The 12,881-nt window shown below is 35.8% G+C and overlaps 1 protein-coding gene across 2 annotated transcripts in view; it reads right to left on the bottom strand.

Annotated features, from left to right (window-relative positions):
- The window catches only part of ANGPT1 (angiopoietin 1), a 237,599-nt gene that overhangs the window by 79,948 nt on the left and 144,770 nt on the right, over positions 1 to 12,881 (bottom strand). For both annotated transcript variants that reach the window (XM_006093322.3, XM_006093323.3), the window contains exon 3: positions 8,377 to 8,498. In XM_006093322.3, coding sequence (XP_006093384.1) covers positions 8,377 to 8,498 — 122 coding nt within the window. The remainder of the gene's footprint in view (positions 1 to 8,376; positions 8,499 to 12,881) is intronic.

Genomic DNA, 12,881 nt, shown 5'->3' with positions numbered 1-12,881 from the left:
AGAGGACATATAAAGATGGCCACTATCTGAGATGTCAAGAAAGGAGTTTTGTTTGTTTTGCTTTTCAGGATAATTTGGAAAGAGCTGTGAATAGAAAGTTTGTCAAAGAAATCCTGGTGCCAAAGAAAACAATTCTGGACACTGATTTGTGGAAGAATATCTATTTCCTAAGTAAAAAGAATATACATTTAGTATGCTGGAAGGAACATTAGTTTCCACAATTCACTAAACAACCTTTAATGCACCATGACTACCAGGTATCAAAAGGCATCAACATAGCTGTCATCTTAAAATAGCTATTCATGTAAAGAAGGGGTTGCTCATACAAGCAAGAAGCCTGCTCTGCATCACAGACATGGCACAGAATTTGAAATGAAATATATGCATAAAAATAATATGCATGTAAACTATAAGCAAAAATAACAGGCATGGAAACCTATGACAATGTTTTCCATATGGCAGGTCTTACCAGTTATTTATCTCTTCCCATTATTTTCTCATCTCATTTCTTCATATGGAATTCCTTTAATAACTTTTGAACTCTAGCAATTCTCCACTAACCTTATTTGTTAGGTGTAACCTTTATAATAATAATAACTTTTTAAAGTTCTTCAGGCAAGACTGATCTCTTCTTGACCCTTCCATTTACTTTGATATTGCTCATCCCTCCCTTCTGTCTTCTCTTTATATTTGGCTTCCAAAAAACTATTTGCTTTTGATACTTCTCATCCATTGGTTATTATCTACTTGGGAAGTCAGCCCTTCCTCTTCACTATTTCCAAAATGGTTTGAATCCAAAACTTTCTTGCCAGAAAAATGCATATGCTATGTCTTCTTATTAATTACATTGTTGAAATATACCATTATAGTTGTGTAGTATTTTAAAACTCTTATCTACTTTGATTCTGAAAGCAATATAGAGATATGGAGTGAGTAGCTATTACAAGTCTCACTTTATAGGTAATAATCTGAAACACTTTGTTCAAAACTGTGCACACACTGTATCAGAACCAAAATAAAAAGCTGTCTTCTAACTCATCAAATTAGAAATCTACCCACAACATCCCAGTGTTGGGACAACTAGCCTTCGAGTCTCATCTCTTTGACTTAGAATAATAAAAGTTTTACCTTTTTCCACCTATTTACAATTTTTTATTGATTAAGGTATTATATATGTGTCCTTATCCCTCCATCCCCCCCCCCCCATTCATGCCCTCACTCCCCTGGTGTCTGTGTCCATTAGTTATGCTTATATGCTTGCATACAAGTCCTTTGGTTGATCAAACCTAAGAGGGAAGGTAGAGGAGAGTGGGGGTGAGGGGGAGAGATCATCCATTTACATTTTATGAGGAATCAAGGCATTACCTTTGCATCATCTCCTTATTATTTGCTGCTCTCCATCTGGTTATTCTGGGAATTTGCTTTCACAATATTTCAACATTTCCATCTTTCACATGTATAAAAAACAAATGACTTAGCCAAGTCAGGTTTTCTTTTTAATCTCAACTGTCATTTTCTTAAACACTGCTCTGCCTTAATAGTTCTGCCATTAAATTTAATTTTCTTACTCAATATATGGATCATATCCCATTTTGTCCTGAAGCCTTTTATTGGTTCTCTTACATTTTCCCTATTCACCTCAGATAGGCATAAACGCCTCTATATGTAAAACTCAATCTGAAAGACATTACAGCTCCAGTGTCCTAACATTAGATAAGCAAAGGCATATTTTCTGTGATGATGGCCTTTAGCAAAACGTTTAGTTTAGGTTTCTATGTATAATTAAAACCTGATGCTGATCCCAAACTCCAGCTTAGTGTTTTCTAGAGTACATTCGTATTTTTATTGGTTATGAGTTCCAGTGTTAAGTTATTGAGAAGCCTAGATTAAATAAACACTTTTTATTAAGATGCAGTTTTTGGAATTAGTGTTCCATGGAACAGCAACTTAAGAAACTGTGCACTTACATCTTAATATACAAATCGAGCTACAAATGTAAAGACAGAGTTTCTCACAGGATCCTCAGGACTTCCTGTTTCCCATCTTTCTGCAAACACTTTGAGAAGAGACATATATAGGATTTTGGCACTTCACTTCTAGCTTGAGGCAGAGGTGCACTTTAACGAAGAATAAAATAAACAAAATGATCTAGGTCTTGAACCTCAGCAAAGGGTTCTAATTGAGTGTATACAAAGCCTTACTTAAAGTTTTTGGTTAACTTTTCCTCCTCAGTCCACAGCTTGCCCCCTCCCACATATCTTATTGGAAATATTTCAAATCATTGAACACATCTTGAAGCTTTCACAGAAAAAGCTCTCCCTTTCAAATTGTTTCCCACAATAGAGTTCTTAACATAGCAGCCAGTGAATTCACAGCGGTGACAGCTGCCTAAGCTCTATGTGTGTAAATATAGCTCTTAGACAAGGGGGAAGATGTGAAAATATAGAAATCTTCTCATTTTATCTGTCTGGACCTACTTACAGATGTTTCCATTTTTAACTTTTATTTTGAAAATGTAGTGTCAACTTGTGTTGCAAATAGGATTTAAAAAAGTGATATTTCTTCCTCATTCAAAGAGGGTATATAGTAAATTCAGATTAAATTTACACTTTCAATTTATACTTGTACAAAGCAAATTCTCTCTTAAAATATGAAGTTAATTATTGTGATTCAAATGAGGACAGAAGTATAGATTAGTACAAGTGAACACTGGCAGATAAATGTTTTAAAGTTTTGGAGTAAATAAGGATAAGTTAAATATGTTGTAGAAGCCAGAAATCAAGAGGAAAATAAAAGATACACTTCATGACATAAAAATGTATATTTCTATAAAAATAGTTTGAACAATAAATGACTGATTAGAGAAAATATTTGCTACATACATGAAAAACTTTAGCATTCATTACAGAGCTTATATGAGTTAATAAAGCAAAGATAAGGCTAGTTAGAGATAAAGAAATGCAAATGGTCATAAATGTGAAAAGACACACAAGCTAACCTCTCAGATAGAAAAGATTAATAAAATGGCTAGCAAGGTTTGGAGAAATTAGGAAGCTTGTGCATTCTTGCGGAGAATGTAAAATTATAGTACATCTATGGCAATGAATGAGAAATATCTGTATATAGTTACATGTGTAATATATTCATGATAGATTTTTATGAAGTAGAAATAAACTCAGCATTTAAAAATAGTTACAATCTGTACCCGTGCATCATATAAACATGTACTTGTTTGTGTATGTGTGCAATTGTGTGGGGGTGTGAGTCTGTGAAAACACACATAAATATGTATGCTCTATATACTTACATATATCTTAGCATTCATAGAAAAAGTCTGAAAGAATAAGCACCAATCTGCTAATCTGTTGATGATTCTTTGTAGGGGTTGCTGGTGATGGAGATATGGAATTAGGGAGACTTTGATTTTCAATTGTTACACTTCCACATAATTTAATGTTTAAATCAAGTGTGTTACTTTTTTATTAATCAGAGATATCTGGTAAACAGTCATGAATCTAGAATGGCCTGAGAAGATGCTGTCTAGAGATTTAAAAATTGGGCTGAATTACTGAACCTCAGAATGTGGGCTGATAATTTTAGGTGCCATGCAATGGGCTTTTGGGGATGCAGAATGGTTAAAGCACTATCTCTATTTTATCTATGTTAAGAACAATTAATATATTTATGATATTTAATGTAGACTACATAAAATATATTTTTCAGCTGTGTGTGTGTGTGTGTGTGTGTGTGTGTGTGTACAGAGAATGACATCTGTTGGGATAGAACTACTGGAACATTTACCACTTCTTCATTCATTCAACATTCAAAAAGCATTTGATACTATATATACTTTCTGTAGAGAATTGTGCCTGAGAGCATGAAGATGAAGATAAATAAACACAGCCTTCGTGTTCCGGAAGTTCACACCCTAATAGTAGAGAGATAGATAAACACGCACACGCACACATATTACAATGTGATTGGATAAGTGAAATAATAGGGGAAAAAACAAGGTACAGAGTTATCATATAAGTTGTCATGAATAAATCTATTTGACAGAGTCAGAGGAGGGTTCTTGGAGGGGAAAACATCTGCAGTAACATCTGAGTTTGAAGGGTGGACAGAAATTTGTGAGTTGAAAAAGAACTGCAGGGCATTCCAGATAAGTGAAACATTATTTCTGAAATAACATCAAGCCTCCAGTGTGATACTAACAATTGGCATAATTCACACTTACTGTGTGCGTCAGGCACTGTTGTCAGTGCATTATATGCATTAACTCAATCTCTCATCAAGTCCACGCACTACTATTTTCATCACCCTTATGTTACAAATTAGGGAAGTAAAGCACAGAGAGTTTAAGTAACTTGCTGAAAGTCACACAAATAATATGTAGCAGAGTCGGTTTTAACAGGATCAAGGAAAAGTGAAATTCAGGCAGTCTGGCCTCTGAGCTCATACTCTTAGCTGTCAGATCATACTTTATAAAATTTAAGAAGGCCTGTGGATGTGAGGCTGTAAAATTTGGATTACAATGATCAAGGACTAGGTTCTATGCTAAAGAACTTGAGCTTTCTTCAGTCAGTACAGAGAATCATTAGGGAGTTGGCAGATGCTGTCTAGAGATTTAAAAGTTGGGTGGAATTAGTGTGTGGGGTACTTAAACAAAAGGGGGAATTAATCCAACTTGGGTTTTGAAAAGAAGGCTGTGGCAGAGCTCTGGGTGACAGGTTTGAGAGGCAGTAAGCCTTAAGGCACAGAGGTTACCGCAAAGGCTAAGAAAAGAATTAATAGGAGTTTGATCTAAGACACAGTCAGTGAAAACAGAAAGAACAGGATGAATTGGAAAAATATTTAGGAGATGCAACTGAGCACCAACAGTCGTTATTGAGTTGTAAGGAATCAGAGCAAGGAAAGAATTAAGAATGCCCTTAGATTTCTAGTTTGATGCAGAATTATTCCACTGTCACATCCTAAGGCTAACAAAATTTAAATTAAAAAATTATGTGCATTAAATTCATTTTTAAAAGCATGAGAGGAGAAAAATATATTCTATTAAATCAGTATCTGTAGGTGTTCCATTTAGGATGTATAGAATAGGGCAGCATAAATTTAAATACTTTTCCTTGATCCCTTCTATATACAACTAACATAATTCAATCTAATTTAATGCTAAAAGAAAGACTTTACTTCAGTATTTTGTGAAGAACTTATCAAATGGAAGATAGCTTTAATGAATAAGACTGTGATTTAACATTTCATTTATTTTGGTCAGATTAGGTACTAAAAAATCAATATTTTATCATGCCATTGTAATACATTGTTTGTAAGGTATAACTCAGTATCTTGAAATTATACACACTTCAATCATTTAAATTAATTAACATAATAACTTTCTATAAACTCCAGCTAGAAGATAGATGAGGCTTGTCAAAGAAGTTCCGTAAATTCCCAAGGTAAAATAAATAGTTTATATTTCCTACTCCAGTATTAGGAGGAATAAATAATGATCTATAAAGCAATAGGCCAGAAATAACTGGCCTACTCCTTTCCTCAAATTTATATTTGTTTGTGTTAAGAGGAAAAGTTGACAACCACATCAATTAATCTTGAAGCTGCATCATGTTGGAAAAATATTTTTCTAATAATTAAGACAAAGTGTCATCATGTACTTGAACCCTAATGCTGTCATACACTAACTGTTTGGTCATAGGCAAGTTACTTGACCTATGTGAATTCGTTTCTTTATATATAAAATGGGAATAATAATAAATGCTTTGAAGAATTAGTTGGAGGAAATAGCATGCTTACACTATGTTAATACACCTGGCACAGATGTTAGATAGGTGGGCAGCAGATAGTTTTGCTAAAATTATGTCAGAATGACCATGACATGTGTAGTTTCACTTCACTCTGGATGGTCTTACTAAATATTTCCTTAGTCCTCACTCTCCTTATTAAACACAAGTATCAAGAAAATCCAAATGCTCCATCTTTGTATACATGGAATGTTGATGTCCCTTCCTGTTATAGCCGAGAGAGGCAGAAGAATTTCTTCTGGAATATATTTTCACCTGGCTGTGCTCCCACATTGGAAGAAGTTGGGATTAAGTGAGAGATGGGCAGGTGCCTTGAAACCTGGTCAGTTGACCAAACCTTTAGAGCAAAATACCTATATATATATATTTGGTTCAGCTGAAGGAATTTGCATTATGGCATCTTTCCCTGCTCAACCCTCTTTTCTATTATTTTGAGCAGAAGTGGGCAGGAAACATACTGAAGGGATCCAATAGAAGTTAACAATTATATGTCACATTCTGTGGTCAAACCAACCTTCTGTGTGTAAGATAAGTATTAATGCTTCCCATTTCTTGGGTTCTTGGTTGTATAATTGCAATTATATGGGCCAGTTACTCATCTCTTCCTTCCAAGTGCTGTTTCCTTGAGGTAAGAAACAAAACCAAGTGTTGAATTAGCATCCAACAAAAGAAAAAAGATCCTAAAGAAAGCAAACTGGAAGGAAGCTTCTTGGTGTCACTACCACTAGATTGTTAGGAAAACAAATAGTAGAAAAAATGTTAAATGTATTCCTGCTTTGTGCCTTTTGCTGTATGAGGGATAAAGAAGTGAATCTAAGGAGGCCCAAAATCCACTTGCAACCTTACAAGTGATGCATTTAATTTGTCAGGATGTAAATCAGCAGGACCTCTCAGCATGATCATGTAGTATAATCCTGTTCATAAAATATTCCTCCTTATTTTGCCAAAGAAGCAGTGGGCCTTCCCAAGGGCCAGCTCACACAAATGGCAGCTACGGCCCCATCCGACTCAAACTGGTAAGTCACTCACCCAGACACAACCACTGACATTCCCTGGGGAGGAAGCAAAGCTTAATTTAGATAATCGCCTTTGCAAAGTGTATTAGCTGATCCAAACCAGACCTGGCTGTCTGAAGGCATGTTGTTCCTACATTTCAGAGATGCTTCAATGTAGAAATTGCTTCTTTTTCTTTTGGAGGATTAATTCATTTATGGAATAGGTAGGGATGACCAATAAGCTATTTTAAAATATATCAAACAGCTTCATATTTGACTTTGACCTTCTACCCACTTGAATGGGCCGGGGTCCAAAGTTTCTTTATTGCTCTAGAAAGTGCTTGGCAGAGTTCCTCTAATTCTGTCACATGAAAATAACAATAGCAATAAACAGAATAGGGAAAGTATGCTATATATCACAAATGGGTACTTTTGGTTCCTAAAAAGACAAACTCTCTTTCTAAGTGGTTCATGGAAGAATATGCCTGGTTTAAGAATAGATATACCCCCAGCACTCCATTGCACACAATGCATCCTTCAACAGGAACACACAGACAACTACAGAGATAGGACAACTGTCAGGAGATACAGCACACCAGCAGAAAAACACCCCCAGAAACCACACATGAGGGAATGTCATGACTGAGGGTCAAAAAGAAAGGGTGTAGAGCAGGAATAAAAGATATATGCTTTTGTCAGCAGGAGCACACAACTGATTTTCTAATTAGAACATGAATCCCCGAGTTTATTGTGAAATATCTCTGTTGCTAGAAAATGGAATTGTTATAGTTCTGAAAAAACATCATTAACAATAAATAGTGTGACTTATACATAGAGGAAACCCTGCATTATCCATAGAAGTTAGCAATCAATGAGGGGAAAGTTCCTCGGAGTAGCCATGCACTAGTATATGCTTGGTCAGGAGTCCGACTCCTTGAGAGGTGGGACGCATGGCAGCCTCTTCCACCTGAGCAGCAGTGGATTTCCAAACACGACTTAGCTTTACTGATGGAATAGAGATAACTTTTAAAAAATATTTTTTAGTGCTTTTAAAGAGGAAGGGAGAGATAGAAACATCAATGAGAGAAAGTCATTGATGGGCTGCTTCCTGCACGCCCCCCCCTGACCCCCCGGGGATCGAGCCTGCAACCTGGGCATGCACCCTGAATGGGAATCCAACCTTGACCTCCATAGGTGGATGCTCAATCACTGAGCCATACCCGCCAAGCAGAACAGAGAACAACTTTTAAGCAGTTTCCCTTAAAAAAGAACATTCCATGTTGAGAATTCCACAGTAGGAAATGATACCAGGTGTTATATCAAGAATCATGATGGAAAGACAAAAACTGCAAAATGATCCAGAGTCAGGGTATATGAGGAGGGAGGGAAAGAGAGAGACAGACAGCTCTCCTTTGTTTTTAGACTCAAAATTAATTTGGCCCCATGTTTTCCTTTTCTTTTACTTTTCCCAAACCACTTCAAATTATTGTTGTTGTTGTTTAAACAGAGAGGTGGCGGATATAAGTCATGTTTAAATAATTTTGGAATACAGCAATTCTCACCTGTTTTTCTCCTGAATCTTTAGGATTTCATTTGTCTGTTGAAGAAGTTGCTTCTCTAGCTTGTATGTTGATAACGAATTCTCCAGCAGTTGTATTTCAAGTCGGGATGTTTGATTTAGCATCTGAGGTTAAAAGATAAAAACATTTCAGACTTCCATCGCAAAGAGTAAAAACAATTATTTTGGGTTTTTACTTAGTTGTATTTTCTTTTAAATTAAAAATTTCTTCCAGAATATTTAATTGAATGGTCTACATCCTATAAATTAATGTTTTACATGTCTCTCAAACATTATATTTATTTGAAATTGAGGTTGAAATTGAATGAAAAAACCGAGTTGTTAAACCTATTTTCATATTTAAAATTTTGTGTCCTGAATCCCTAGATATTTCACTGTTTTAGTTGCTTTATACATATTATCATCAATATTTACAAGTGGAAAAATGAGTTTTAGTACAAAGTCTTAGATATTGTAAATAATTAAGAATAATTAATAGGAATGTAATATATGCCTGCCTGGATCTATCACCTTACAGAAACCAATTAGAAATATTTTATGACATAGTTTAGCCAGGTTCATGATCACACATTTATTGAACACCTATGTTAGGTCATGTCAGCCCTTCCAGATATCATTTGGGCACCTGTTGAAGGAGGAATTATCATTATCACTTTACAAAAGAGGAAATATGTTCAGCAAGAGGCTAAAATCCACACAGGAATCAAAGGAAGAACTGCATTTCAAACACAGATAGTGTGACTTTAATTTTAATGCTCTATACAGAAAACTAAGAAGAGGGAGAGGCAAACTACTTTATCCTGGGGACTTAACCTGAAGAGGTGAAGTGACCAGGAACCCATGTCACAATGAAGATAGACTGTAGTTTTCTCTTCAACTGCACTACAGTGGGTCCTCTGGAAATTGTAAATATTTGACTCATCTGTAATCATGAAGACTCACGTTGCTAGCTGAGCCTTAATTTAACATGATTCTGTGAGTCCTGAACCCAAACACAGTCATCTTCTGAGCAAACACCATGTACTCCAGTCCTAGAAGATATCTTCAAACTGTGCCAATGTCCTTGTCCCTCCCTATCTCTGTCCTGCCCCCACCCCCTTCTTCCTTAAGGGAGGTAAAAAGGTCAAGGAAGAGGTATAATTCATTTTTAAAGCTCCCGTGTCACTTGAAAACTTGCAACCATCCCATTTTTTGCTACAGCTTCTTATTCTATAGCAGATCTAAACCTATGCAAATGCACATAGAAAACCTTTTAAAAATAGACTGACATGACCAGGGTTGGGCTTGGGCTATAGGAAGTTGTGGAGGAAGGAGACAAATATTTAGGGGAGCAGGATAGGGACTAGGGTGAGAGAGAGGCAATTACTTCAGTTGCAAACTATAAGGTGGTGTCAAAAAACTCAGTAATCAAGATAAAAATATTTTAATACAACATTTTGAAAGAGCAAAATTAAAGCCAAAAAAATCCATGTTGAACATAATATCATTTTAAAATAAAAAGGATCTCTTCCTGAATATGCATGACTCAGTTTTGCATGACTCTCTTTCACTCCGCTCACCCTAGTCCCAGTGCTGCTGGGCATGGGGTACAGGATTGGGGTGGGGTGGATAAAGAAGACAACAGTGAGATGGAGCATTTGCACTTTAAAAAAATTTTAAGGGATATGATTCAGTTACATAGTTGTTATGAGTATGGATCTGAAAGCCTGTCTAAAAGTTACTACAACCTATTAAAACTTATATTTGTGGAGTGCTTTAGAGTTTTAAAACATATTTTACTATTCTGAGTCATTTCATTTGAGAGAAAACAGAAGCAAGAAGACCTAGGATTTGAAGATAGTTAGTAACAATGCAGAGGGGTAAAATGATAGAGAATATAAAGACTGTGATATACAAAATGTAACTTTCAATTATTAAACATAGTTTTGTGCAGGCAAGTTTTTGTGTGTATTAACTGAAATAGTTATCAAATAATTACATAGGGGATGAAACAGCTGTATCTTTTGGTGACACTGGTGGTCACAGAGAAAACAGTAAATATTGAATAAACAAAGGGTCCATTGTCTCATTGAATCAAGCTTATCATATGCCACGAAATAAAATATGTTCTTCCTTATTCATCATATTCTCAGATAACACTTCCTGATATTCTGAAATACCAAAATTTTAATTTTACAAAGGACAGAAATTGTTTTTCTCCATATGCAAAAAATGAAGCTGCCTATGCTGAGTCTGGAGACTACTACAGCTCCTAAGTTTTCTCTAGGTTGTCCTAACTCGAATCCATTTGCTATAGAGCAGCTGGAGTGATCTCTGTGAAAACAAAAGTCAGATCATTCCATCTCCTGTGCTAAACTTGCCAATGGCTTCCCTCTGCAATTAGCGCAAACCCCCAAAGTTCTTTGCCTGGCCTACAAGGTCCTATATGATCAGGACCCTGCTCACGTCTCAGATCCCTCTCCTTTCTGCCACCATAACATGCCACATTAATTTGCACATCAGGGCCTCTGAATTTGCCGTTTTCCCTGCCTGGAATGCCCAGATGCATGCCTACTTTCTTCTCATCATTCAGGTCTTGCTCAGGGAGGTCCTTCCTGGCCACTCTCTGTAAAGTAACTCCCCCTCCCCCCTATCATCCTCCATCAGGTCACCCTGTTCTATTTTCTTTATGGAATCGTCACTATTTGAAATCATCCTGTCCATTCACTCATTTGCTGTCTTTTTTCCCCATGAGGATGTCAGCTGTACAGAGGCAGGACTACTCTGCCTGGAGCCCTCCATACCTCCAGAGTCCAGCATGGGCCTGGCATCCTGGGGCCCTTAGAGCTACTTGTTGAATAATATGCTAGACCATAGACAATGAGTTATTCAAGTTGGATAATGGTCAGAGAGGGGGTAACAGGTCACGTGAATATCAAGCTGGACTTCAATGATAACAGCCCAAATCTAAGGCAGCATCTGAATGTGGAAGAAGGAGGGGGGCCAATCTCAGAAATCCAGGCTAAGTGTTGAGCACAAATGCCATTCCCTTCTCTTCTTTCCCCATCACCTTGACCCAATAGCTGTGCTATTTCAGCTCTCTCCACTGATCTATTAAAATAGGCCCGAAGTTCAAAAGCGAGCAACTGAAAGAACTGTACAGGAAACTATGATAAATTGACCATTTTCTTGCCATGCATCTATGGAACGTGCTGCTTAGCAATAATCTAAGTGTTCCATTAAAATGACAAAAGTCATTTCCTTTTTAGCCTAAACACATTCCAAAAGCACAACACTGCAAAAAAAAAAAGAAGAAGAAGAAGAAAGGGAGGGAGGGAGGATAGAAGGAAAAGAGGGAGGGAGGGAAGGAAGAAGGGAGGGAGGAAGGAAAAAAAAGAAGGAAGGAAGGAGAAAAGAGATGAAAAATATATGAAACAAGCCCTGACTAGACAATTTTAAAGCTTAAATATTCCAGAATATACAAGACGGTAAGGAAGATTTAAAACTTAAAACTAAGGATTTATGAAGTATAAAAAATTAGTTCTTTCTTTTAAAAATAAACAGAAATTTAAAATAGAAGTTTCTAGTTTCTCAGTGAAAGTGAGCTGGAGATTTTCAGCCAGCTTCCCTTTAATACTTTAAAAAGTGCCTCTGATCTTTCTTAAAAAGAAAATCTTCCACACAAAAATTTCTTTCACCTATATATTAACTTTAAAATCAGCCTTGCATTATAGATTTGTTTCCTTTTAATTTAATCTTTTTTTTCCAAATGAAAAATATAACACAAGTTATGATGATAGTTAGGAGATCACCATTTTACAAAATCGATGAAATAATGTATTTGGTCAATGATGGGCAATGTGACAAAGTACCATCCTATAGGTCATTTGTTCATTTCTAAGGAGAAAGTGGGCGATAAGGATGAAGAGATAAGGAGGCTTCTACTCTAACTAACCAAGTTAGAATAGCATCACTGAGAGCGTAGCAAGCTGGCCTGTGTGCCTGCTGATGAGATATAATAGGAAGTGATCAGCAATTCCTCAGGGTATGCCCACCACAATGTTCAGCTGGTCCTAATTGAACCTGATTTCCAGTTAAAAGAAACCATGAGAGATGGAAGAGTACATTAAAAAGCATCTTTAAAAATATTCAGACAAATAGAGAATATGGGACAGTTTAAAAAAAACAACTGACCCAGTTTCTCAAAAATCTCAAGAGAAAACAAAACAAAACAGAAGATTGCTCCAAAATAAAACAGACTATTAAATCTTAAAAAATAAAATGCCTATAAATTTTTGGTAGAATAACTGAGGAAATTTAAGTATGAAAATTAGATAATCTTACAGAATAATTGTTAATCTTACCTATGATAATATAATAATATATAATTAATTCTATATAATTATTTTATGTAATATTTTATATTTATATTATCAATAAATATATATTGTGTTTATAATCTATAATAATAAAAGCATAATATGCTAATTAGGACAGCCGAACGACCTT

The sequence above is a fragment of the Myotis lucifugus genome, unplaced genomic scaffold (genome assembly GCF_000147115.1).
Source record: "Myotis lucifugus unplaced genomic scaffold, Myoluc2.0 scaffold_114, whole genome shotgun sequence".
In the NCBI taxonomy this organism is placed as follows: Eukaryota; Metazoa; Chordata; class Mammalia; order Chiroptera; family Vespertilionidae; genus Myotis; species Myotis lucifugus.
The sequence above is the reverse complement of the archived record's forward strand: the minus strand, read 5'-3'. Positions and strand labels throughout refer to the sequence as shown.